Genomic DNA, 26,243 nt, shown 5'->3' with positions numbered 1-26,243 from the left:
AAATAAAATAAAACAAACGGAGCTCGTTTATAGGATGCATTATTGCTGAGTAATGTTGTAGGGGGTTTCATTATTATTATTATTATTATTATTATTATTATTATTATTATTATTATTATTATTATTATTATTATTATTATTATTACTATATTATTAACTAAAAAGTGAAGGCTTAATTTATACAAAAGACCAAACGAAAGTATAGAATTATCACATAAGGTAACCACAACTTTTTTATGCACGGTATGAACACTGTGTCGACCTTGTTGTTCGTATCATGTTATCTAACCAGCAAATAAACATGAAATGTTGAGCTTTTAAAATCCAATTCAAATCTAATTTAGATACTTTATTATATTTATAATTTTAAATACAATTTATGCTATCCTTTATTTTGTTACATTTTATTCGAGGAACTTACGTCAGTACGGGCCGCCTCCACAGCTGTTGCCGAGCAACAGAGGAAAGCCTCAGGTCCGCCATAGTCCCAGTTTTGGTAAACAGCTTGCTGACCGATTTCTGTAGCTTAAGTTATTTTCTCTGTAACTAAATGGAGGTGGCGATGGATCCTTTGTTCCTTGCGTGGAGCTATTTCAGGAGAAGAAAACTCCAACAATGTTCAGAAATTTGTACAAAAATATTACAAGACAACCCATACGACCAGGTACAGTGATGTAGTTAGCCAGGGGCTAGCATAGCATCCTGGCGATTATCTCCTAAGAAAGGCCTGTTCACTTGTTGCATAATGCCGATTAGTCGAGTGGTCGGTTTTACCATAATTTAAATTAACAAAATGTACTAGTACTTTTTTTGACATCCTATACCTTAATTTTGATGAAACATACAACTGAGCATGACATTAGCGTCCCATTTCCAATATACTGAATTTCTTTACCATCTTTAACACCTTTTTCGTTATCATTCTCCCCCCTGTTCGCATCGGTCCTCAACTGTCTTCTTCTCTCACAAACTCACTCCATGCTGTCTTAAGGATTCTTCCTTGTTTATCTCAGAGGTAAACTTGAGATAACGTAGCCTGTGCATCTGACTCTGTGACCTTTTTTCATTCTCTGTCATATGGATAGTTCATCATCGGTTTGTAACATGTTTAAAATCTGGACATTTGATGCTCCTTGCAAGATTTAAGATTGTGCGTGTTTGACAGGCTGCATGGAGTTTAAAAACCCGTGCTCTGACAGAGATGGTTTACATAGATGAAGTTGAGGTCGACCAGGAGGGGATTGCTGAGATGATGCTGGATGAGAGCTCTATTGCTCAAGTTGCACGTACGTTCAATGCTTCTCAAATATGTAGAGATCAGGAAAATTGATTTTCACATTTATACAGTGGCTAATTTTGTTTTATTTGACTGTTTTCTAGGCCCTGGAACATCACTGAGACTCCCTGGAACAAGCCAAGGAGGTCCCACACCGGCTATCAGGTACTTTTTGCCAGACAATACTTGTACATTAATTAGAAATTGTACAACTGATTATATTTTCAAAAAATAAAAGAGCTAATATGAGTTTTAATTTATACTTACAAGACCTATGACACAATCGGGGCGTCCTATCACAGGATTTGTAAGACCTACCACACAGTCAGGGCGTCCTGGGACAATGGAGCAGGCCATCAAAACCCCCCGTACCGCAAGCACTGCTCGCCCTGTAACCAGTGCTTCTGGTAGATTCATTCGTCTAGGAACAGTGAGTAAAAATGCCTGACATTTTGCAGTGTTCTAAAAGCTGCATGTGAAACACAATTATGCTTTCCCCTACAAATAACACAGACCTTTATAGGCATATATTTATGTATTTAATTGTGTGTTTAATTGTGTTTATTGTAAAAATTAATAATTTTTAACATAAGATTTTATTCCTTTGTTCCCCCAGGCTTCAATGTTAACCAATCCAGATGGACCATTTATAAATCTGTCAAGATTAAATCTTGCTAAATATTCCCAAAAGCCTAATTTATCAAGGGTAAGACTGAGACTGTGACTTGCTAAAATAAGTTAGGTCGCTGTTTTTGCCCACATGTCAAGTGCAACTCTTTTTTCTTTCCCCAGACACTGTTTGAATACATCTTGCATCATGAAAATGATGTGAAAAATGTGAGTGTTGCAAAAATTTACAGCACAAAGAGTACTGATTGGCAGTATATTACAAGACTGCTTACTGTAGCAATAAAAGCATAATATCTTTTCACAAGGCTGTAGATTTGGCTGCTCAAGCTACTGAACATGCTCAGTTCAAAGACTGGTGGTGGAAAGTTCAGCTGGGAAAATGTTACTACAGGCAAGTAAACATCCCAATGATCTAAGGTCAGCATTTTACATTAATAAAAGTTCATTTTTAAAAATCTCCTGAATGATAAAAATCTCTGACCTTTGCAGGCTTGGTTTGTATCGTGAAGCAGAAAAACAGTTTCGATCAGCTCTCAACCACCAAGAAGTGGTGGATACATATCTCTACCTTGCAAAGGTTATTATAGAGAAATCATAGCAATACATCATATTATTAAGTTCTTGGTCAATTAAAAATACTATTTACCAAAAATTTGCCAATGACTGAAATTAAAATGGATGTTTTCCTTAGGTATATCAACGCCTGGATCAACCTATAACAGCACTCAATCTTTTTAAGCAAGGCCTGGACCACTTTCCTGGTGAGGTCACTCTTCTAACTGGAATTGCTCGCATCCATGAGGTATAGTATGTTACCCCGGTCATTATATATTGCACTCTGGAGATGCAACAGCCACAAGGAGATAAGGAAATATTTAATATATATATATATATATATATATATATTGTGACTTAATTACAGGAAATGAACAACATTTCATCAGCCACAGAGTACTACAAAGATGTCCTGAAGCATGACAACACTCACGTTGAGGCTATTGCCTGTATAGGAAGTAATCACTTCTACACTGATCAGCCTGAGATTGCCCTGCGGTTCTACAGGTAACACTAATTTCATGTAGAATGTAGAATGCATTGTTAAAGTATTTGTAGTGAGAAGGTATATCCCATTTGATATTCAATATGCTTTTCGCTTTGCTAGACGACTCCTGCAGATGGGGGTGTATAACTGCCAGCTGTACAACAACCTCGGCCTGTGCTGCTTCTATGCACAGCAATACGACATGACTCTGTCCTCATTTGAGAGGGCTCTGGCCCTGGTGGCCAATGATGAAGAGCAGGCTGACGTGTGGTACAACATTGGACATGTGGCTGTGGTGAGTCAACAATCCCAGGAAAATATTCCAGAATGAATATCGCAAAAATAAAGAAAATATTGATTGTTAGCGTACCATACTTACATGATTAGAACATACAAATAGAAGCTGGTACTAAAGTGTTCTATCTTTACAGGGCATAGGAGACTTGACATTAGCCTATCAGTGTTTTAAACTGGCTTTGGCTTTCAATAATGACCACGCTGAGGCCTACAACAACTTTGCTATCCTGGAACTGCGCAAAGGTCGCATTGAACAGGTGGAGAAGTTTTAACAGTGACATTTCTTAATTACTGCCAGAACACTATTGATTGTTCCAAAATGTTCCCATGACCTGAGTGATTGATCAGTTTGGCATTCCTTTATTTATTTATGTCATTATGTGAGACTCATATATGAGATATAGTATACCAGGATGTACAGTGTGGTGATACTACAGCAGCATGGCATGTGTGCTTGATGGGCTTATCAACTCATCAACAGAAATTAGGAACCAAGTGTCTACTGTGTGTTTCTAAGCTTGGTCATTTTACCTGTGAACTTTCAGCAAAAGTAGGGATGTAGAGATATCAAGTCAGAATGCAATACAGCATCATACCTGTTAGTCTGTTTATGTACAACCTCCAGTAAATCAATAGACTGAAATGGTTTTGAGCTAACTTAATGGCAAAACAAAACAAATGACCAATCAATGTATGACTATTCTGTTTTTCAGTCTAAAGCCTTCCTGCAGACCGCTGCATCACTGGCTCCTCACATGTATGAGCCACACTTCAATTTTTCAATTCTCTCTGAAAAGGTAGCGTAAAATAATTTAAACCTGTTGAGTATCTACAAAATGCAGTAATTAAAGGCATTGCATTGTTATGAAAAAGTCTGCCTCAGTGATGTATTTGTCTGTGTCCAGATTGGAGATCTTCAGAGCAGCTACACTGCAGCCCAAAAGTCTGAGGACGCCTTCCCAGAGCACATTGACACTCAGCAGCTCCTCAAGCAACTTCGGCAGCATTTTGCAGTGCTGTGAGGGTTTTTTATATACTGTGTGATCAAAGTAGATTGCCAGGGTTTATTAGTTTCGTTCTGTGTCTGTTAATTGGGTCATGTAAATACACCACATTGCCACTTTATTTGGTATAAAATAGTTCAACAGAGTATTTTACAGACTCCCTGGCTGCAGGTATCTTACATTGTGATAAGGCTAAAATGAACAGATGACAGCTGGTAATTACTAGGGCGAACCTACTTAGCTCCATTGGTTAATGGTAATTAAAACTAATTAAAAATTAGTTTGTTTGAAGGTGGGATTTTTCTGGCAAAACAAAGTTTACACATCTGTGTAGTATTAATACTTATGTACATAGGAAAGCTAAAAAGTAAAAATTATTTAACTTACATTTCATAGTTCATATATCATCATAAATTATACAATTTTTATATTTTAACTACTTGCTTTTTGTAGTTTTAACAAAACATTGGCATGACAATAAAACTGACAATTCTCTAGAAATCTCTGAATTCTTTATTTAATATTTAAAATAAAACTTTAACTTGCAGACCTTGGTGCCATTTGACAAATCCATTTCAAGTCATAAGTGCATGGAGCATCATTCCAGGCTTTAAATGGATTACTTCTGGGGTACGTAGCTGCACAGTCCTCATTACCCTGGTTGTTGGGCTCTCCATCATTCCAGTACCTGAATAAATGATTGGCTTTTTTATTTATAAATGCCCTGTCTCTTTAAATTTAAACTAATTACTAAGAACACAATCATTTTAAAGAGTGGTATTACAATTTGCCAATTGCCCTGATGGGCAAGTGTAATCACAACCATTTGCTCTGAGAACACTGACAGTCATCATAATGACCAGAAAATATAAATAAATTAGCTGATCTCAACATCCCTTGTGTGCCACGGAATATTTACTGTCCTTTGAATATTTTTTACATCCTTCATGGCACAGCTTAGTGCTCTTGTAGGACCCTGTTTACAGCTTGACAACAATATTTACCCCTCAGTGAGTCTTGTCCCATCCAGCCATGTCCAAAGCCCTTCCTCTTGCACATCTCTCAGTCCAATCCAGTATCCACTCTGCATTATATTTCTCGAGGAGTCATGATAATTACTTATCAAGTTATATAATGCCAGCTGTCAACACAAACAGATGTGCATATTATTGTTTAGTTCCATGTTACACCAGCTCTTTTTCGCATTCTAAAATTAAATTTAAACACATATGAAAGAGATTTACAAACATAGAAGCAGGGTTTTGCTAGTTTTCTTAGTGTTGGATCTCACATGTTTTTCTCTGCTCTCTATTACTGCCAAGTCAGCTCCTTGCTTCTTGCAGAAGTTTCTGGCTTCCTGCCATGATCTGCGGGAAATGGCATCAGAGAAAGCGAAGTAGTAACACATTGAGTTCAGGAAGGTCCATCCTGGTAAACACTGTCTGCAGCCTTCCACTGCTCCCAAAAAAATGTAAACATGACGTGTTTTAATTGGGTTACAGTAATTATTTATGTAATACTTTGATAACACAACCAGCAGGTAAAAATAAAGCTCTCACTAATCATTGGTAGATGGGATTTCAACACAGCAATTTCCGTTTTAATTTTGTTAATCTGCTTTTCATAGTCATTCCTTCTTCTATTCTGGTGTTCTAGCTCCCACTTGGTAAGTTGCTGCTCACTGATCTCTTTTACCAACTGCTTTTTGGCTTCATCCCTGCTTTGGATTGCAGTGTTGTAGGTAGCCTGCAGTTTGGCCACCTCATTGCTGATGCCGGCTATAGTTTGGTGCCCTTCAGTCAGTTTGCTGTCTGAAAGTAGTAAAGACATAGTGTTACTCAATTAATAGAACCATGCAATAAGTTGATGCTTTTAAAAGCTTTATGAACACCTGTTGACACTTAGTTCCAGTACTTGTATTCAAACTTACATCATCACCAAGTCAAATGTGAAAGCAGTAGTAGTGCCCAAAAAAAACCAATTGTATAATTAATTAATTAATAATAAACTTTTGATGAAGTTTCATGAACACAATATTTGAACTCATTCTCATTTTTCACTAATAATTATTGATAGATTAACAAACTTTTGTGTTAGTGTGCATGCGATCTTTGCAAGATGTCACTCAGCATTAGCTCACAGAAGGTAGGTGCTGGGCTTCAGTTTAAACTTAGAACTTCAAAAACACTTTATTTGTCCCTGGGGGCAAGTTAAGGCTTAAGTTGTAAAAGATATAACTGCAAGCCCTTTGTAATATAGATTTTTTCAATTGTTTAGTGTAAAGAATCTCCATCAACTACTGTTTCTCTGGCTGCTAAGTGCCCTACTTGGTTCACTGGCAAAAAGCTGGGTGCTGTTTACTGCTCAGCAGGTACTGTGTGGTGGTTTCTCAAATTGTCACTGAAAAAAGTGCTGGTGAGAGAGAGAACCAAATTTAAAACAGTAAGTAAAGTCAAGTTAAAATGCTACGTCGACCCTTACATGACAGACAGTCATATGATTCACATAAAAAAAGATATTGATAAGAATCGATAATAGCAGACTATAACTAAATCAAATTTCCATGTTAGTGCCTCTTCAGTTAACTTTATCTTTGTTATTGGATTATAAACTTCTTTTTTTTTCTTTTTCAGATCATAGGTTTAAAGTTATGGACTGAGAAATGAGATCTCGCCTCATAACTATCCAAAACCACAAGTGCCTTATAAGTTACCAGTGACTTACAATAGACTCCTGCCCCAATATCAACTGCTAGTAGAATGAAAGCGAGTACGGCCAGGCTCACTGCAAGCACTCTTTGAAGATTCAGACTGGATTCAGGTCTCAGCATGGACATGGACACTACACAGAAAAGTAGCAAATCAATACCAGAGCCATAAGCTGTGTTACAGATTATTAAATAAATATTGTCAAAATATTATACTGACAGTTGACTGAGGTGCTTTTTTCTTCACAGTTTTTTACTTTCTAACCCATAAGGTGATTGGTGATTTTATTGAGCTTTAAAATATTTTAAGCCTTACAATGTTTAAAGCAAAATAAGAAAATATATTAAGAATTGCATGAAAATTAGCACAGTAATGTGTTTCCAGTACATGGTAAAATCTGGCTGCAGTATAAATGAAATCCAATTCCTGTTGATGCATAATAATAAGTCCCTTTGAATTTACTGTACCTTGTTGTTTTTCTTGATTGTAGTTGGAAGGGTGCTCATCTGTGCTGAAATCCTCTTCACAAACCAGTTTGTCATATTTTCCACCAAAATTATCTGTATCTTCCATGTTGAATGTTAAGACCAGTGCAGCCTGATGTGATTGTTCCAGAGAGAATATTTGTCAGGACATTGCCCTGTGTGTGTGTGTAACATCACAAACAGAAAATCAAGTTCATCGGTTAAATATTTACAGTTGGTGCAGCCATTTTTGCATTTTCTGATCACCTAAAAACCATTATTTCTTAATTCAGTTTTTAAGACGACTCTTTATTTGTTACTAATCCAACCTACATTTGCTAGTTTTTATAGTGACACTCCAAAAACAGACAAAGATTCTCACTTGAAGTAATTTAATTTAATTTAATTTAATTCACTTAAATGACTTAAACTCATTAAGAAAGTGCTGGTGAAAGAGAGAACCAAATTTAAAACATTAAGTAAAGTCAAGTAAAAATGCTATGTCGACCCTTACATGACATTAAGTTCGGTGTTGCGGCAGTGGCTCAGTTGGTAGAATGGCCGCCTACTGTCCATAGGGTTGGAGCTTCACGCCATGCTCTTCGCAACCGCATGTTGAAACGTCCCTGGGCAAGACACTGAACCTGGCTCCAAGCCCGGTAGAAATTAGGGAGGGTTGTGTCAGTTAGGGCATCTGGCATAAAAAACTGTGCCAAATTAACATGTGGACAAAACAACCTGCTGTGGCAACCCTGAACTCACGGGGTAAGCCAAAAGGACAAAATAAATAAATAACTTAAACTCATGAAGTTGGAGATGTGAAGCTCTCCAACTGTTGTTCTTTTTTGTAGCTTAAAGAAAAAAAATGTTAATAGAAACACAATTCACAATTTATTTTCACAATAATGAAATTAGTCTCTAATTAGACTCTTGGAATTTATCAATAACTTGGGAGCTTAGTACTGACTCTATAAGCTTGATACCTGGATCAAATTCAATGGGACCCTTCAGTACTCAAAGGTTTAATTTAGGTTTGGACAGAAATAGTAGTAATTGTAATTATTTCGAACTATAAAACAGAGTACAAAAACCCCCTACATTCCCTAAACTTCAAAATGATCAGCATATTGTATGTATCTTTCTTCCTGCTTAGTGTCTGTATCAGAAAAAACACTGCACAAACACAGTTGCTTCGGGTCAGGTTCAGACGTAAAATGCAGCCTAATCCATCCTCTTACTAACTCTGGTACAATCTGGCCTTAACATGAGCAAGTTCATCATGTAGGCTATGAGACTATGAGGGACTCTCAGTTTGTAGTAGTAATCCTTAAAATGGACTCAGACATTTTACAAAACTACCAATAATGTTCTTTGATAAAACAAATCAAGTCAAACGAGACGGGGGCTTAAGCAACATAGCATTCAGGTTTAAACAAAGACCCAGCTTGTTCATTTAACTAATAAAATGAAATCAACCAAACATAACAATCATTTTTTTAATCTAGATAACAGTAACTGTTATCTAGATTGGCAACCTAAAAAACATACAACATGGATGTTAATATATTGAGCTTTATTGCTTTGTAAGATTTTGTAGAGACAGAAGTTTGTAAGAGATCTTCAGTTCCAGTTCATTCACAGTTCAAAGCAGTTTGCATTAAACCATGTCCCCCTGACATTATAATTGTTATTAAAAGCAGCATAGTTCTGACTCAATGTGTTTCCAGCACATTGGATACAAAGAAAGAAAGACAGGATTTCATGACTTAATTGTACAGTTAAAGCAAACACACATGACAGTCCTGGAAATCAATTTTCTTGTTTAGTTTGTTCCTCTGAGTAATGAGGTCCAAGGCTAGCATAACATTTGTCCACTAGATATTTTCTGTGTTTTGCTACTCCTCTCACGGAGTAGGGTTCAGAGGAAAAATAGTTTATTTGGAATACACGTTCCAGTCAGCATATAACACAAATTAAATAAAATTGTGATGGGGATGGAGGTGTTTTATTCCAACACACATTCAAACATATCTGTTGTCAGATAAACTTTATTCAAATTTGAACAAAGTGCACCCACACAGTCTGAAGAAACATTTTAGCTGAGTTGAGCATTATTGTTGGCCACTTGGGAGCAGTGGAAACAACTTGTGAACACAACATTTGCATACATGTATGTTTATACTGTATGTGTATGTTTCTTTTAAATCTCATACTATGTACTGAAACTTTTCTTTGATGCAAATTTTGGCCTCCCTGCTCCTCAAAGTTATTGATCACAAGCAGATCCCCCCCTTGACTAGTGCAGTACACTCTGCTATCGGGCCAGTTCATTCTGTAGTTAAGGTTATTGCTGGAAAAATAATATCAGGTAGAATTAAGAAGAATCCATCCCACAAGAGAAAAAGTTAAACATTTACTGTCAAAGGCTGTTTTTAAGGTTACATACAAATACAAAAACCCAAAAAACGTTTGGGATTAAAGTGTGTCTTACCTAAGAAAGTTTTATTGGACTGCGGATTTGTCTTCTCTGTTTTTAATGTGTCAATTTTCCCCATAAGCCCGTCACTGACGGTCTTCATCTGCTTCACTTGTAACATTAAGTGCAGGTGGTTATTGTGCTCCATTACTAATGTTCTCTGGGCCTCCATTTTAGGTCAGGCGATTTTAATCTGGTTATGGAGATACAGCAGTTCAGCTCAACCAAGACTTTGTGCCTGTTACAGTGAATTTAAACGGTAACAATTTAGTTTTAAACCTTTGTTTTACACACATTTAATATCCAGTTCTCATAGTGTGGAAAAATTTTAAATTAAATGTTTCGATGGGCATTTGTCCAAATGTTTGTGCAAATGCCCATCGCTGCATAGATTCATTAATCTTTTGTTCAGATGACATTTCCTTCTTACCTTTTGACTGTAACTGTGAGTTGTCCATTACACTAGTGCATGTACTGCCTATTCATCTGTTAGTCCCCTGCTTATACAAGTGATAAGGTGTGTGTGTGTGTATGTGTGTGTGTGTGTGTGTGTGTGTGTGTGTGTGTGTGTGTGTGTGTGTGTGTGTGTATTTGAACCCTAATCAGGATGTTTGTGCCTCTATATGTGAATTGTAGTCATACAGAACCTGTTTACAGACTGCTGATCACTACACCGACACTTTTCTCTTCCTTTCAAAATAATGCTGCATTAGCTTATTCATTTAGAGGAAAATCATAATATGATGGGTTTTTTTATACGTATGATAGAATTTATTTTGGGACACAGAATTCACAACACAGAATTCCTAACATCGTACTGTCTGTTGTTGTAATGTACTTCCACATTTGCTGGCTTCCGGTTGTTTTTTGTTTCATCCTGCTATCTTAACTGTAACTTTCCAACCTTTTTTTTGTCTGTTTGCCTTCTGTCTGCTACAGTTTGTCTTGATCACTTGGTGGTTTGGACTGACTCCTGACTTCATCCACACAGCATACAGGTCCTAAATGTCAGTATAAAGGTGGACTTTTACCTGATGTCTCTGTGTTGGGTCCAGAATTTTCTGATCCATATCACAAGCACAGTCCACTAAACCCTGATTGAACCAATAACTTCTTGTAACATACCACCACCAACTTTTCAGAAATCAGGCATCAGCACACACAGCAGTTATTAGAATGTGGAAATGTTTGTGCAGTAGTCATTTTAATAAATTGTGCATAGGGCTATGTTTGGTACAATTTTAATGATTGCACTATGTGTTTACATAAAGAATGTTACGGTAAAGATTCAGGTATTCACTGCACACATTAAAAAGTAAAACTTATATCTGTTGCCTAATAATAGCTACAAGTTCTTACAACCTAGAAACTTTAAGGTTTAAGCAAATGGCGCTAAAGTGCTGTAAACTTTTATTAAAAAAGCTGCTGAGACCTGAATTCGAATCCTAATCCTTTGAAACCTAATTCTTCTAACTTTAGTTGGGAAATAGAGGACATTAATTGATAACACATTCATTATGAACTAGTTGTAATTAGATAAATGATTTATCAATTTAATATATTGAGCTCACTTGACTAAACAGATTGTTTAAGCAACATTGTTAATTTCCTTTCATTTACCTTCCAGAAATGAATGAGAATAGAATCAATAGATGTTAAAATTCTCCAGAACTTACTCTCATTTCTCATATAATAGAAATTGCCTGATTGTTTATATGTGTGTCTCACAGTAAATGAAATTTCAAAAGTAAATGAATAAAAAGGCTGATGGAGAAAGATCAGCACTGCAGATCAGCTCTGCAGATACTGCCTTGCACTGCTGTTATTTAAGCTGTTCTAGTTGCATGTTCAGCAATGACAAGGCTTGTTGTAAAAGTTTGCAGTAAAACTAGCTTCTCATGATGGACAATGAGGTTTTTGTTATTGTTGAACTGAATTGCAGCACTTGTAAACCATGAATTCAAGTTAATATAAATTTTAAAGCCCAGAATTGGGGTTAACATAAAAATTAATTTAAATCATAATCAGCTTCTGCTGCTGTTTGTTTGTGTGATTGCAACTATTTCTTTCTTTCTTCTATCCCAGTGTAGGCAACCTCAAGACATCACTAAGGTCAAGTTAATTCTGTCAATTTCATTTAAATTGTTAATTGTTTAACCAAATAAAAAGTAAACACAAAGTTTTAACTTGTGGAAGTTAATGCCTTTTCACAGATCCATTTCATTGTGTTTCCACACCCAACATCATTCCAAGCCTTGAAGAAGTTTTCGTTGGCATACACTGCTGCACAGTCCTCGTTGTTGATATCATTTGGTTCTCCATCATTCCAGTACCTGATGTAAAACAACAGTAACAGTTTTTGGTGTTTATAACAGAGTAAAACCTAATGCAGAGTATTCAAATCTTACCCTTCATTCAGTTCTTTTCCATCCAGCCATTTCCAAGTCCCTTCTTCCTGCAGATCTCTGAGTCCAATCCAAAAACCTTCAGGGGTTTTTGAGGGGTCTTGATGATTTATCAAGATACTTACAGTTGAGTTCTAACAAAATTAAAAATTTAGAAAAATATAAGACTTTTTTGAAAATATTTGAACATTGAACAGTGTTTTAAAAAGTATCAACTAACCTCTTTGTCTTTGCTATCTATGACTGCAAGATCACCTCCATGCTTCTGGCAGAACTCTCTGGCTTTTTTCCACGTTTTCCTCCCAGCAGCGTTAGAGAAAGCGAAGTAATAACACACAGAGTTCATTAAAATCCATCCTGGTGTACAGTGTCTGCAGCCATCATCTGTTGCAAAGAAAAATGAACGTATATGACTGTGAAAAACGCCTCATCATAATTTCAGCATAAATGATTTACTTTATAATAATAGTAAAATTGATCTTACTAATCATTGGTAAGTGAGATCTCATTGATGCAATGTCCTTTGTTATTTTTTCAATCTTTGTTTCATACTCAGTTTGTCTTTTCTTTTCATGCTCAAGCTCCCAGTTGGTTGGTGTTTGAAGATTTATTTCACTGGCCAGCTGCTTCTGAGCATTATTCATGTTGTGGACTGCAGTCTTGTAAGTCTCTTGGAGATTGTTCACATCACTACTGATACGTTCTACATCTTCAAGTGTAAGGTGAGTATCTGTGAGTTTGTTGTCTGTAAATGTTAAGGACAAATGACCGATAGCATGGTTAAACGATATTATTTAACTACCAGCTGCTATTTAAGACAATTTTTATTTAAATGGCAGCAACATTATAGAGACCAAGCAATAAATCAGTGGTTTGAGAAAATATTGTTGTTGTGGTTGTAATAGGTAATTCAAATGAGCACTGTACATAATAACAAGGACTTACATTTGACCCCCAGGCTAATATCAACTATTAGGAGAATTACAGCAAGTACCACCAGGCTCACTGCAGCCAGTCTCCCAGGTGTCATTCTGAGCATGGACACTATGAAGAGAGATTAAGAGTGTAATAAATCCAGAAACTGTGCTGACATATCACACAGTTTGGTACATTTTTTGGTGACAAGCTCAGTAGTAGATTATATACAGGAAGCCTTATAGTTTATTTATGAATCTATTATAGTTTTGCAATCACTCAACACAATAGATGTTTTTCATATATCATCAATATTTTCAAGCCTAAACTAGTACTGAGGGATCAAACAGAGTCAGAAACCAGTTAATGGAGATGCATTTTAGAATGACCACTTACCCTGATACCTGCCGGGGTTCGAGGTGGGGTAATGAGGAGACTCCTCGTTGTTCAAGTCATCGTCACAAATTAGTTGGTTAAAACCAGTATCAGAATTACAACCTCGGATTTCTCTCCTGTCCATCCTCACTGTTTATCTGTGCTCGGTCATGTAATGTAAGAGCACATGATGGTATGTCAGGGTGGTGTACTTAGAAAGAAATAGTGCTGAGCTCATCAACAATAAATTCATGTGAATCCACTTTAACAAAAAAAATTTAAATTGTAAGAAAAGAGAAGTGAAATTATAAGTGATGACATCCTGGGTTTAGTCTAACTTTACCCAACTTCTTCCACAACACACCTTGTGAAATAATTCCAAACTATCACGCAGAGGCCCAGATCAGATCTTTGACTCATTCTGCTTTTGATTTAAAATATTGGAATGTGCTTTAGCAGTGAAGTTTAGTTTAGTATATATTATATTATATATATTAATATAAAGTTGTAGACAGTTGGAGTGAATAATCCAATCCAATAAAAAAGTATTAGGTAATAAAGTGTTACTTTGCACCTTATTTTATTTTACACACCCATGCCCCCTCTGCCTTTACGTGTGAGACCAATCCAAAATACCTTCTCCCAGAATTTAATTCACTTATGTTTAAGGATGTCACTTACAAATCTCTTGTTTAGTCAACAGAATAAGAGATTTTAAAAATCTTAATGGGCATATTCTTAACAGTAATTTCCTCTTTTTGACAGCCAACCTGCTCCTCCTAATTAATTATCACAACTACGTTGGCTCCATGATCTAAATTGTTACATAATTCAATTGACATAATGTGCATATAAACGTTACATTTTGTAAAGCATGCTGGAAAAAGCGGTAGTGGTGGTGGTTAGGAATGTGGACAATCAGAAAATTGTTTTTTTTTTACCCCTGTTTTTCTAATTGGTATGTCTGAAAGGGTTTTTTGCTGTTTTACTGCAGAAATGCGGTCTGAGAGGGCACACATCCCTTTCTCGTCATCAAACCATTTTCAGGCTAGTTCAGTACAACTTTCGCAGGGTACTTCCCCTTGTTTATTAAATCAAGTGTTAAACACTGCAACTGGCATTTTGCAACATTTCCTCATTTAATTTCTTTGGGGTGCAGAAGTATTCACAAATCTTGAAATGCCAGAAACTGTCAAACTGAATGTTCTTAAACCAGATACCACTTAAGATTTAGCACAAAGCCCTAAAGTCTTAGATTTAGTGGATATAGTTTCCAAAGCATCAGTGACATCTAATTACAGTTCCTTTAAATTAATAGCCATAGATGCTTGCAACATTATTTAAATGCAAATTATAAACATTGATACTTTAGTTGAACTTCTTAAGTTACATGTAACTATGACCTAGGATGGTCTTGACCATCTCTAGAAGAAAACATGTAACTCTAATGGAATAATTAAACTGATCAGCCATATTTACGGTAATAAATAATCGAATCCCATCAGTTTCGTTGTAAAATTGTCTGGAGAAGTTTCTTTTGAATTCTTACATGTTGTTGAAATTAAATAAATTAATATCTTTATCGTATCTAATACAAAAAGAGCTTCTCCAGAGAGGGGGAGGTATCTCTTTCACGTTAAACACATTGAGCACAAAGAAATGAAGGATGTTTTCATGTCTGTTATTATTAATTTTCCTTTGTCTGCTACAAAAGGCGAGGAAAATGAAACCAGAAAACCCATTGACACAGGTCAGATCAGTCTTGATAGCTGCTGCTTTTTTTTGTTTTAATTTTCAGACCGCTTTAGGATTCATAAACGTGATTTGTTCTAACTTGTTTTTTAGGGGAGGGTTTGACTAAAAACTGTGACTTTAATGGATAAAGCTCTGACGGTTCATGTTTTTAGGGAATCAAGACTAGCAGACTTCCCATTTTGAAAAAAACTGTCATGATGCAGCCGTCTTTGTCTTTTAACTTCACATATTTATGTTTTCAATCAACTCTGGTACAAATATGCTTCAACATCTGCAGCAAAGGAACAATTTACTCTTTAAACTAAGACATCTGAAAAGAAAACCATCTGTAACAAGTGTCCATGTGTCTAGCAGTCAGATCAGCTTATCTTGTCATCTCCAGTAGAAGTACTTTAAGATTTTATCTTGATGGCATTTCACATGTCCAGTATAACTGATGCTCGTGACAGTTTCCATCGTATCGTGTCTTCCATGGATTTAAGAGGGTATAAGCGGCAATCCCACAATTCTCTCCTTCGAGACCATGGTTGTTTGGTTCTCCATTCATCCAATACCTTACAGAAATCAAAGTAAAATAGGCAGTCACAGTGACAAGTTATCACTTACTTTCATTCTTTAAATTCAGTAAAGGGCTAATTACCAAGGCTACAGTAACTACTGCAACTCTCACCTTTGCTCCACTTCAGTGACATTATTTATCCAGACCCATGTCCCTTCTGTCTCTGTGTCAGTGAGGCCAATCCAGACTCCATTCTGCCAATCATTGGGTGTTCTTGCCACAGATTTGATACTATTGCTCACAAATTCCTTGATAGCCAAAATAAATGTTTATATATTTTTAAATAACCGAATTGTGAAATTCAAAGATTCTTCACATACTTTCTTTTCTTTATAAGTTTACAGCCCACCTGCTCCTCCTGATTATCAATCACAACCAGGTCGCTTCCACGACTGATACAGTCTGCTCTGCTGTCTGGCCAGTTCTTTTTCTCAGTAGAGGACTGCACATAAGAAAAGAAATAGCAGGAGGTGTTGTGAATACTCCAACCAGGAAGACATCTGCCACAAGTTCCCTCTGGGAGAAACAAAATGTTTCTTTAGCTCTTTGTCAGTATTTTAACATTAAACATTTATTTAAAAAATGTTATAAACTGTAATACAACTCTGTCTCACCCAAAGCCGATATATTGGACTGCAGACTAGTCTTCTCTGTTCTCAGTGTCTCAATCTGTCTCATATAGCCATCACTGATGATCTTCTGCTGCTCAATTTGCTCCTTCAGTTGTTGGTGGTGTTTAAGGGCTCTCTCTAAGGACTTCTTGGCCTCCTCTTCGGCTTCGATCACATCGCTGTGGTTGCTACGGAGATAGTCCAGCTCACTGATGAGCTGAGTTACAGTTGAGTGGGAAATGTGGAAGGAGCCGTCTTTGACTCTGGCACCTGAAGAGATGAAAACACACTGTCACAAAAGAAAATGAATAACTGTGTGAAGAAATGTGTGAAAATCTAATCTGCAGTGTTTGTCAGCAAAAAAGACACATGGCATAACTATTTCTACAATTTTTAATTTGAACAGCACTTTTTGAAGCATTATGACATTTATAAGTACAATCACCATTAAGCTTCATGGCTTTCATTCAGCTTTATCATATGTGTTGGGAAATCAAGTTTCATAATCACAATAACTCACAGTAAGTCCCAAGAACAACAGCAATTATCAGCAGGACAAGGTTCAGCAGCCCCAGACACATTAAAACCAGTCGGTTAAATCCATTTCCGCCTGTAATGTTTTAATTCAAATTTATTACGGGAAGTAAGAACTATAGAAAGTCATGATAAATGAATTTATTACTACAATCACTGACGCTTCAAACTAAGGCTTTGTCATAGAAATTATCTTTAGCATGACTCACCACTTGTGAAAAACACTTGAGAAAAGTTCTTTGTCCTCCGTTGATTCTCCATTACAGTTCTGGACTGCAGAATTTGTGTTTTTTGCTTCCTCTTTTCATTTTTGGTGAAGATGAGAATGTGTGGAGATGAATACGCCCCTGAATAATTGCTCATGGTTTGTGACAAACAAGGAAAGGATGAGCTGCAATATTGCATGTTTTTGTGTGTCTGAGGGTGTGTGCATGTATAAAACCTATGCCTCATCAGAACCGCATAAATGTGCTGATTTAAAAGCTCATTGAATGGCCTTTTGAATTATCACATTGATATTTTCTCTTTAATTAGGACAACATTAACAGTCTAAAGCCAAGCACCGGCTTTGAGAAGCTGCACTTACACACAGAGCCAGTCCCAGCTGTCACTGGTAAAGAGGTGGGGTACTCTCTGGACAGGTCACCAGTTTATCAAACAACTGTTCATGCTCACACTCACCCACTAAGCTAAACTTCATGTATTTTGGCTTTTTGGAGGAAACCATGAGAACCCAGAGTAAAGTCCCCAGAAAGACCCCAGCAGACCGGCAAATTCAAACTTAGAACTTTCTTGTTGTCAGACAAATGCTATCCACTGTCTCACTGCACTACCCCTTTGGAAAAACAGATGCCCAGAGACACGAGACAGTTTATCAAAGATATTTTATTGTATTGTTTTTGTCCAATAGTTACATCCATTTGGTGGTGTTTTAGCTTGAGCATCATTTTCTTTATACTATTTTGATGTCACTTCACATATCCAATGTCGCTTTGTGTCATCACAGTTGGCATCATAACGAGTCTTCCAGGGATTTTCAGTGCTATGAACTACCAATCCACAGTCTTCTCCCCGATGTCCAACATCATTTGGTTCTCCATCTATCCAATACCTTGGGGGAAAAAAAGATCTATTATGTTGCATATTTATCCATGGTTATTACAGCATTCATAAAATTCATAATACTGCTCTTACCTTTGTTCCACTTCAGTGACATTGTTAATCCAGATCCATGTCCCCTCTGTCTCTGTGTCAGTGAGACCAATCCAGAATCCATTCTCCCAGAAACGACGGCCACTTACCATATTTTCAATGCTGTCACTCACAAATGTCTGTGAAATAAAATAAAGGATTGAATATTTAAACAGGGTATAATTATGTAATTCAAATAGTAAAGAATAAAGAAAACAAAGTAGCAACAATAAAAATAACTATGGGTAATACCACTAAATGTCCTGTAAGTTCATTGTAAATAATTCATGGCTCTAACACATACAGTATCCTAAAGATCAGTTTCCCCTCAACGCAAAATCCACAGAAAAGGAAAGTAATCCCAATAACAACAGCAGCTATAAGCAAAACTGCATTTAACAATCAAGTCCATTCACAGCCCACCTGCTCCTCCTGATTATCAATCACAACCAGGTCGCTTCCACGAGTGATACAGTCTGCTCTGCTGTCTGGCCAGTTCTTTTTCTCAGTAGAGGACTCCACATAAGAAAAGAAATAGCAGGAGGAGTTGTGAAGACTCCAACCAGGAAGACATCTGCCACAAGTTCCCTCTGGGAGGAAGAAAATGTTTCTTGTTACTTTAGCTCTTTGTCAGTATTTTAACATTAAACATTTATTTAAAAACGTTATAAACTGTAATACAACTCTGTCTCACCCAAAGCCGATATATTGGACTGCAGACTAATCTTCTCTGTTCTCAGTGTCTCAATCTGTTTCATATAACCATCACTGATGATCTTCTGCTGCACAATTTGTTCCTTCAGTTGTTGGTGGTGTTTAAGGGCTCTCTCTAAGGCCTTCTTGGCCTCCTCTTCGGCTTCGATCACATCACTGTGGTTGCTACGGAGATAGTCCAGCTCATTGATGAGCTGAGTTACAGTTGAGTGGGAAATGTGGAGGGAGCCGTCTTTGACTCTGGCACCTGAAGAGGTGAAAACACACAAAGAGAAGGAGACCTGTGTACATATTTATTATAATGACTAATGCAATTGTGCAATTACCCTCTGCACTGTTTGGTTGAGATAATTGTGAAGAGTGAATGTTTAATTAGCAGAGGGACGTTAATTTGAAATGTGTGGTTTCTCTAAGGAATTAGTAATATTAAGACATATATATTTATACATTTTAATGCTTTTAAAATAATCAACATAACACCTGAAATACCTAATGACATTTGCACTGGACACATCTTCAAACATTATTTAAAACATTATGAAATATTGTAAATATTGTACAAGATCTTGCTGAAAAGGCACTTTTTATACTGAGTTAAAAAATGTCTTTTCAGCAATTGGATTCCACAGAAGAGGGAAATGAAACTTTTTTCAGCCATCATACTTACATTTAATCCCAATAACAATAGCAGCTATCAGCAAAACTGCATTCAGCAGTCCTAGACCGAGTATAATACGTATGAAGCTAGGAAAGGTGGATCCACCTGCGATAGATAAAATAAAAGCAATTAATTTGATGATTTTTAAAGTATTCAACAAATGTCATCAAATATTTTTCCCATATTTCTGATTAACCTCCCTCTGTTGTACCATATAACAAGCTACAGGTATATAAATTTCAAGCAGTCATTGAAATGTAATTTTTATGTTTGATTTTAGATAAAGGATTTTTACTGCATTATATTTGTAGTGTTAGCCCTACTGGCCTACTGGCACAGCTGCTGAGTCTCTGGTTTAAATCGACCTGCAGGTTGCAGGTCTTTCTGTGCATGATTGTCTGTCTCTGTATGCCCCTATGTGTCAGTCCTGAGGTAGATTGGTGACCTCCCCAGAGCGTACACTGCCTCTGCTCAATGACAGCTAGGATAAGATTATTAAAGGTTTAAAATGCATCTTCATAGACATTTAATCACATTTAATAACCATTAATAAACCCAAATCATAGCAGTGGGACAATTAAGAAACCGGATATTTTCTGTGAGTCATACCTTGTCTAAAATTTCCAAAGTAATGGCTGAAATGTCCAATGACCCTTTCCCGTTGATTCTCCATGACTGCAGTGCTCTAAGTACTGCCAATATATGATGGTCTCCTCTCTTGTACCCACAAGCACTTCTTGTTTTCTTTTCTTTGGACTTGCCTCTCTCTGACGCGTGATAGGTTTTGTGATCATAAAGGTCAAAGGGGAAAAACCTAAAATAAACTTTAAAATATGGAATAGAAGGAAGTGAATATTTTCAAATAGTATAGAGTAACAACCATATTTCTAGACAAACTCTTTCCACCAGTAACGCTATGCTGTTTTTGCACTGAGTGAACAGTTTAGACTCTAGTAGATTAAAATAGTTTCATGTATATGTTTCATGTTATTTTGGTGGAACTTTACCTCTGTTTTTAGTGCCTTGCTCCTTATTGTGAGTCAGTTATCACGCCAACTGTATTTTGGTACGATTCATGTTACACTTACTTTTCCTCCTGCAAGGAATCTTCATGAAACAGGCATCCCAGTTTTTCATGATAAGCCTGGTGTGTTTATGCTGATGTCTAGTATTTGTATTTGAGCATCAGAATGAGGTAGAAAGGTAATCTAAGGGACCCTGAACATGGCATGGTTACTGGAACTGCTGATTTACTGGTGTTTCCACGTACAACCCTCTCTAGGGTTTACAGAGAATGGTCTAAAAAAAAAAGAATCTGCGCCACAAAGAATTATCGCAGTTGTGAAGGCAGTATTGGTTCCAACCTGGTGCTCATAAGGTAAAACTAATAAAGTTGGTAGTGAGTGGATGTTTAGAATGGACAGCCAGCTGTCACAAACAAGATTTACCCAGTGTGTCCCCCTGATGCCAACAACTCTAAGTAATTCTTTGTGAGAAACTTGTTAAACCTTTTTACAATAAAACATGTTTTCAGTGAGATCACACTCAGTAAAATGTGTTTTAAGCAGCATCAAACTACATGTAACAAAATGTCATTCAGGCACCTCAGCTTTATTTATACCTTTACTTTCATTGACAGTATCAAGTGTACATCATAACAAGATTCATGTTTGGACCTCTTGTGTTTTATGAGCTGTATTAACATGAGAATTATAGCATGTTTGGCAGCACACAATTGTTGTTTTGCATGTTTGCTAAGATTAGTTAATTATCACTGAACACAAGATGAAAAGAGAAGAAAACAAAATCATGTCTTATCTATTTACACTTAGAAACACGATCAGCATATTCCAGGTAAGTACGAACCATTAACTAGACAATAATTAACAGCTATTTTGTTTAAAAATATTACAATAAATGAATGTATTCAAGTTGTTGTTTGGAAACAAATGACTTGAGCTCTTTCTCCAGGCTTGATACAGACATGCTGCCTTCAGCTAGTTGGGTTGCATTTCACATAACCATTCCTTCTTATCTTGGCAGTTTGAATCAAACCATGACTTCCTAGGGTCGTCTATTTTCAGGAATGCTCCACAGTTCTCATTGTCTCCGTGGTTGTTGGGCTCCCCTTGTATCCAGTACCTAGGACAAGAATCAAATTAGACTCTTACATTTTACTTAGTCAAAGTTTGGGAAGATGGAATTTGTAGTTTAACTGCAATGCATTTTATTTATTTTTTCCACGTTTACATTTTTTTTTTAGTCACTGCATTGTTACCAACGTTCCATAAATCTTGTTAAAACAGTAATTTAATATTTGGGCAAATATTCCCAATTTTGTAGAGTTGATGAGAAAATCAATGATGATTTGCTAAATATGAAGTTAGATAAAAACTGGAAGCAGGAACAACAGCTGCCATGGCTCTACCTATTAATACTTATTAATATACTTAACATACTTATTGGCTGAGCAGAGGATAGTTGTTTTTCCTGCTTCCTGTTTGAATGCGTATGAGGTTCAAATCACTTGCTGACTCTAATGTCATTTCTAAATTTCTGACATTAGAGCAGAGTCAGTGTTTAAAATCACCAAGAAAGTGAATAGTTTCCTAAATGTTTTAAAGCTCTTACCCTCCATCTCCTAGAGTCACATTGTTTACCCACACCCAAGTGCCCTCTGTTTCACCATCTGTAAGACCAATCCAAATTGACCCAGTTCTGCCCCACCACGGTCCATCGTTCAGATTAGTGTTTGGTAGATTTTCAAAAATATTAAGCTAGGTAAAAGAAAGAGGTGAAACAACATCACATTTTGACCATATTTATTAGCACTGCATTTATACAATATCAGTTAATCAAATGGTAAGGTGAGCACATCTACTGTAATAAAGCATTTGTTCTCACAAATGACACCTAATATTTCTTAGCAAATACAGTATATATCATAGCAGATATTTGAAAACACATTGGCATTAAAGCTGCAATGTCCATGTGAATGGCTCATAGGACATTTATTTTAATGCTTAATATTAGTCTTTCTTGTTATTATTGTTATAATCCATCCATTATCTTATCATGGGGGGCTAAGGCCTATCCCACCCTGGACAGGTTGCCGTTCTATCTGAAGACCAATAGAAAAGAGGCTAACTTCTTAACACCTAGGAAACATTGTCTCTGTTCTGGATAGCATGTGAAATGTTATATTTATTAAATCCCATCGATCGTATATAGTTTGGAGTACATTGAGTAACCAGTTGAATCCAGCTGAGAAACCATTTTAAATCCAGCTTCATGTTCTTTAACATTTTGTAATGTTAGACCGAGAGATTAAAGTCTGTGTACTCCCGTTCATATTTTTCTTTTTTAAAATTAGCCTGTGCTCTGTATGTATATCACTACCCTAGCTGAGATACTCAGCTGAAGAAAAATGTTGACTCTCTCAAAGAAGCTCCATAAGTCTGGCTGTCTTAATGAATGCAATTATTAATGGCAAATGGTCTGTAGCACTTTTCTACCTATTGGCACTCAAAGCGCTTTACACTGCTTCTTATTCACCCATTCACACACACACACACACACACACACACACACACACACACACACACACACACACACACACACACCGATGGGGGAGCTGCTATGCTGCAATGCAGCACCTGGAGCAACTAAGTCGGGTTCCAGTGTCTTGCTCAAGGACACTTCGACATGTGACTGGAGGAAGTGGGGATTGAACCAACAACTGTGAGATTGGTGGACAACCACTCAACTTTCCTGCGCCACAATTGCCCATTTGTACTTTACAGAGTCTAACACGAGCAACATCACAGGTGGATGTTTCCGGGCAGAAAACATTCACACAGACAATGTAATATAAATAAATATAAATAACCACAACTCTGTACATGTCCAACACATGCTCTGTGCATAATCAATGAGAATGTCAAATGATGAAGGAGGTTTTCATGGGCATTCATCTATAGTTTAGTGGACCTACCTGCTCCTCCCAGTTATCAATCACTACCAATCTTGCTCCACGACTGATACAGTCTGTTTTGCTGTCTGGCCAGTTCTTTTTCAAAGTAGAGGACCCCACAGAAGAAAAGAAATAGCAGGAGGTGTTGTAAAGACTCCAACCAGGAAGACATCTGCCACAAGTTCCCTCTGGGAGGAAGAAAATGTTTCTTGTTACTTTAGCTCTTTGTCAGTATTTTAACATTGAACATTTATTTAAAAAATGTTATAAACTGTAATACAACTCTGTCTCACCCAAAGCCGATATATTGGACTGCAGATTGGTCTTCTCTGTTCTCAGTGTCTCAATCTGTCTCATAAAACCATCACTGATGATCTTCTGCTGCTCAGTTTGCTCCTTCAGTTGTTGGTGGTGTTTAAGGGCTCTCTCTAAGGACTTCTTGGCCTCCTCTTCGGCTTCGATCACATCGCTGTGGTTGCTACGGAGATAGTCCAGCTCACTGATGAGCTGAGTTACAGTTGAGTGGGAAATGTGGAGGGAGCCGTCTTTGACTCTGGCACCTGAAGAGATGAAAACGTACAAAGAGAAGGAGACCTGTGTCCATTTTTATTATAATGGGTAGTGGAATTAGCAGAGGGACGTTAATTTGAAATGTGTGGTTTCTCTAAGGAATTAGCAGTATTAAGACAGATATTTATACATTTTAATGCTTTTAAAATTATGAACATAACACCTGAAATACCTAATGACATTTGAGTGAGTGCTTTGTTTTCCACTGGACACATCTTTAAACATTAATTAAAACATCTTTAAATATTGTAAATATTGTACAAGATCTTAATCAGAAGACACTTTTTATAATGAGATAAAAAAATTCTTTTGAGTAATTGGATTCCACAAAAGAGGAAATGAAAGATTTTTCAGCCATCATACTTACATTTAATCCCAATAACAATAGCAGCTATCAGCAAAACTAAATTCAGCAGTCCTAGACCAAGTATAATACGTATGTAGCTAGGAAAGGTGGATCCACCTGTGATCGAGAAAATAAAAGCCATTAATTTGATGATTTTTAAAGTATTCAACAAATGTCATCAAATGTTTTTCCCGTATTTCTGATTAACCTCCCTCTGTTGTACCATATAACAAGCTACAGGTATATAAATTTCAAGCAGTCATTGAAATGTAATTTTTATGTTTGATTTTAGATAAAGGATTTTTACTGCATTATATTTGTAGTTTTAGCCCTATTGCCCTACTGGCACAGCTGCTGAGTCTCTGGTTTAAATCGACCTGCAGGTTGCAGGTCTTTCTGTGCATGATTGTCTGTCTCTGTATGCCCCTATGTGTCAGTCCTGAGGTAGATTGGTGACCTCCCCAGAGCGTACACTGCCTCTGCTCAATGACAGCTAGGATAAGATTATTAAAGGTTTAAAATGCATCTTCATAGACATTTAATCACATTTAATAACCAATAATAAACCCAAATCACAGCAGTGGGACAATTAGAAACTTGATATTTTCTGTGAGTCCTACCTTGTCTAAAATTTCCAAGGTAATTGCTGAAATGTCCAATGACCCTTTCCCATTGATTCACCATGACTGCAGTGCTCTAAGTACTGCCAGTATATGATGGTCTCCTCTCTTTTATCCACGAGCACTTCTTCTTTTCTCTTCTTTGGACTTGCCTCTCTCTGACTCATGATAGGTTTCGTGATTGTAGAGGTCAAAGGGGAGTAACAACCATATTTCTAGACAAAATCTTTCCGCCGGTAACAATATGCTGTTTTCTACATTGCAGGAGACACGATTAAGGGCATTGGATTTTGCACTGAGTGAACAACAGTTTATACAAACTACTCTAGTAGATTAATAGTTTATTAATAGTTTCATGTATATGTTTCATGTTATTTTGGTGGAACTTTACCTCTGTGTTTAGTGCCTTGCTCCTTATTGTGAGTCAGTTATCACGCCAACTGTATTTTGGTACGATTCATGTTACACTTACTTTTCCTCCTGCAAGGAATCTTCATGAAACAGGCATCCAAGTTTTTCATGATAAGCCTGGTGTGTTTATGCTGATGTCTAGTATTTGTATTTGAGCATCAGAATGAGGTAGAAAGGTAATTTAAGGGACCCTGAACATGACATGGTTACTCAGCTGAAGAAAAATGTTGATGTTTCAAAGAGAAAACTCTCTCAAAGAAGCTCCATACGTCTGGCTGTCTTAATGAATGCGATTATTAATGGCAAATGGTCTGTAGCACTTTTCTACCTATTGGCACTCAAAGCGCTTTACACTGCTTCTTATTCACCCATTCACACACACACACACACACACACACACACACACACACACACACACACACACACACACACACACACACACACACCGATGGGGGAGATGCTATGCTGCTCCAGCACCGGGAGCAACTAAGTCGGGTTCCAGTGTCTTGCTCAAGGACACTTCGACATGTGACTGATGATCTTCTGCTGCTCAGTTTGCTCCTTCAGTTGTTGGTGGTGTTTAAGGGCTCTCTCTAAGGCCTTCTTGGCCTCCTCTTCGGCTTCGATCACATTGCTGTGGTTGCTACGGAGATAGTCCAGCTCATTGATGAGCTGAGTTACAGTTGAGTGGGAAATGTGGAGGGAGCCG

At 36.9% G+C, this 26,243-nt stretch overlaps 5 protein-coding genes across 15 annotated transcripts in view; 1 reads left to right on the top strand and 4 right to left on the bottom strand.

The window, feature by feature from the left end:
* The window catches only part of eml5 (EMAP like 5), a 34,330-nt gene extending 33,790 nt beyond the window's left edge, over positions 1 to 540 (bottom strand). For all 8 annotated transcript variants that reach the window (XM_067480226.1, XM_067480232.1, XM_067480227.1 and 5 more), the window contains exon 1: positions 422 to 540. The gene's annotated coding sequence lies outside the window, so the exon portion shown is untranslated. The remainder of the gene's footprint in view (positions 1 to 421) is intronic.
* Positions 440 to 7,019, top strand: ttc8 (tetratricopeptide repeat domain 8). Of its 3 annotated transcripts, XM_067480235.1 has the most exons (15): positions 441 to 664; positions 1,166 to 1,286; positions 1,381 to 1,441; positions 1,547 to 1,706; positions 1,893 to 1,982; positions 2,069 to 2,113; positions 2,212 to 2,297; positions 2,396 to 2,483; positions 2,598 to 2,708; positions 2,829 to 2,968; positions 3,069 to 3,243; positions 3,380 to 3,502; positions 3,959 to 4,042; positions 4,151 to 4,263; positions 6,883 to 7,019. In XM_067480235.1, the coding sequence occupies exons 1-15, from the start codon at positions 551 to 553 to the stop codon at positions 6,887 to 6,889; spliced, it is 1,518 nt and encodes a 505-aa protein (XP_067336336.1). In that variant the 5' UTR covers positions 441 to 550; the 3' UTR covers positions 6,890 to 7,019. The 3 variants fall into 3 exon arrangements, with proteins under 3 accessions (XP_067336338.1, XP_067336336.1, XP_067336337.1); XM_067480237.1 differs by lacking the exon at positions 3,380 to 3,502 and having other exon boundaries at positions 440 to 664; XM_067480236.1 differs by lacking the exon at positions 6,883 to 7,019 and having other exon boundaries at positions 4,151 to 4,337.
* LOC137101600 (CD209 antigen-like protein 2) lies at positions 4,740 to 8,086 on the bottom strand. 2 transcript variants are annotated; one of them, XM_067480241.1, is made up of 7 exons: positions 7,936 to 8,086; positions 7,425 to 7,597; positions 6,974 to 7,090; positions 5,809 to 6,060; positions 5,541 to 5,704; positions 5,254 to 5,390; positions 4,740 to 4,937 (listed from the first exon to the last, which is right to left on the bottom strand). In XM_067480241.1, the coding sequence occupies exons 2-7, from the start codon at positions 7,528 to 7,530 to the stop codon at positions 4,787 to 4,789; spliced, it is 927 nt and encodes a 308-aa protein (XP_067336342.1). In that variant the 5' UTR covers positions 7,531 to 7,597; positions 7,936 to 8,086; the 3' UTR covers positions 4,740 to 4,786. The 2 variants fall into 2 exon arrangements, with proteins under 2 accessions (XP_067336342.1, XP_067336343.1); XM_067480242.1 differs by having other exon boundaries at positions 7,425 to 7,554; positions 7,936 to 8,058.
* Positions 8,087 to 11,082: 2,996 nt separating this feature from the next.
* On the bottom strand, positions 11,083 to 25,196 carry LOC137101719 (uncharacterized). Its single transcript, XM_067480459.1, has 13 exons — positions 25,124 to 25,196; positions 24,525 to 24,620; positions 23,881 to 24,147; positions 23,609 to 23,775; positions 22,246 to 22,391; positions 21,613 to 21,756; positions 20,979 to 21,042; positions 13,614 to 13,746; positions 13,248 to 13,346; positions 12,787 to 13,047; positions 12,523 to 12,686; positions 12,306 to 12,436; positions 11,083 to 12,230 (listed from the first exon to the last, which is right to left on the bottom strand). The coding sequence occupies exons 1-13, from the start codon at positions 25,185 to 25,187 to the stop codon at positions 12,080 to 12,082; spliced, it is 1,887 nt and encodes a 628-aa protein (XP_067336560.1). The 5' UTR covers positions 25,188 to 25,196; the 3' UTR covers positions 11,083 to 12,079.
* LOC137101610 (C-type lectin domain family 4 member E-like) lies at positions 17,919 to 20,352 on the bottom strand. The gene is made up of 6 exons (XM_067480254.1): positions 20,224 to 20,352; positions 19,624 to 19,719; positions 18,937 to 19,203; positions 18,666 to 18,832; positions 18,246 to 18,382; positions 17,919 to 18,162 (listed from the first exon to the last, which is right to left on the bottom strand). Exons 1-6 carry the CDS (start codon positions 20,285 to 20,287, stop codon positions 18,009 to 18,011), a joined length of 885 nt encoding a protein of 294 aa, XP_067336355.1. The 5' UTR covers positions 20,288 to 20,352; the 3' UTR covers positions 17,919 to 18,008.
* Positions 25,197 to 26,243: the final 1,047 nt, after the last annotated feature.

This window comes from Channa argus, chromosome 16, assembly GCF_033026475.1.
Source record: "Channa argus isolate prfri chromosome 16, Channa argus male v1.0, whole genome shotgun sequence".
Lineage (NCBI taxonomy): Eukaryota > Metazoa > Chordata > Actinopteri > Anabantiformes > Channidae > Channa > Channa argus.
This window is presented reverse-complemented; position numbering and strand designations above follow the sequence as displayed.

What these genes read in the sequence shown, in the direction of transcription:
- ttc8 (XM_067480235.1), top strand. Translation starts at nt 551, where the DNA reads ATGGAGGTGGCGATGGATCCTTTGTTCCTTGCGTGGAGCTATTTCAGG. An exon ending in CTCTATTGCTCAAGTTGCAC is followed by an intron (nt 1,287 to 1,380) that starts GTACGTTCAATG and finishes ACTGTTTTCTAG; the next exon opens with GCCCTGGAACATCACTGAGA. An exon ending in TTTCAATTCTCTCTGAAAAG is followed by an intron (nt 4,043 to 4,150) that starts GTAGCGTAAAAT and finishes GTCTGTGTCCAG; the next exon opens with ATTGGAGATCTTCAGAGCAG.
- LOC137101600 (XM_067480241.1), bottom strand. Translation starts at nt 7,530, where the DNA reads ATGGAAGATACAGATAATTTTGGTGGAAAATATGACAAACTGGTTTGT. An exon ending in TAGAGAGCAGAGAAAAACAT is followed by an intron (nt 5,391 to 5,540) that starts GTGAGATCCAAC and finishes TTGTGTTGACAG; the next exon opens with CTGGCATTATATAACTTGAT. An exon ending in GGGACAAGACTCACTGAGGG is followed by an intron (nt 4,938 to 5,253) that starts GTAAATATTGTT and finishes TCATTTATTCAG; the next exon opens with GTACTGGAATGATGGAGAGC.
- LOC137101610 (XM_067480254.1), bottom strand. Translation starts at nt 20,287, where the DNA reads ATGGAGAATCAACGGGAAAGGGTCATTGGACATTTCAGCCATTACTTT. An exon ending in CTTTGGAAATTTTAGACAAG is followed by an intron (nt 19,720 to 20,223) that starts GTATGACTCACA and finishes TATCTATCGCAG; the next exon opens with GTGGATCCACCTTTCCTAGC. An exon ending in TATTGTTATTGGGATTAAAT is followed by an intron (nt 19,204 to 19,623) that starts GTAAGTATGATG and finishes TCACCTCTTCAG; the next exon opens with GTGCCAGAGTCAAAGACGGC.
- LOC137101719 (XM_067480459.1), bottom strand. Translation starts at nt 25,187, where the DNA reads ATGGTGAATCAATGGGAAAGGGTCATTGGACATTTCAGCAATTACCTT. An exon ending in CCTTGGAAATTTTAGACAAG is followed by an intron (nt 24,621 to 25,123) that starts GTAGGACTCACA and finishes TCTCGATCACAG; the next exon opens with GTGGATCCACCTTTCCTAGC. An exon ending in TTTTACCTTATGAGCACCAG is followed by an intron (nt 13,747 to 20,978) that starts GTTGGAACCAAT and finishes GAGCACAGATAA; the next exon opens with ACAGTGAGGATGGACAGGAG.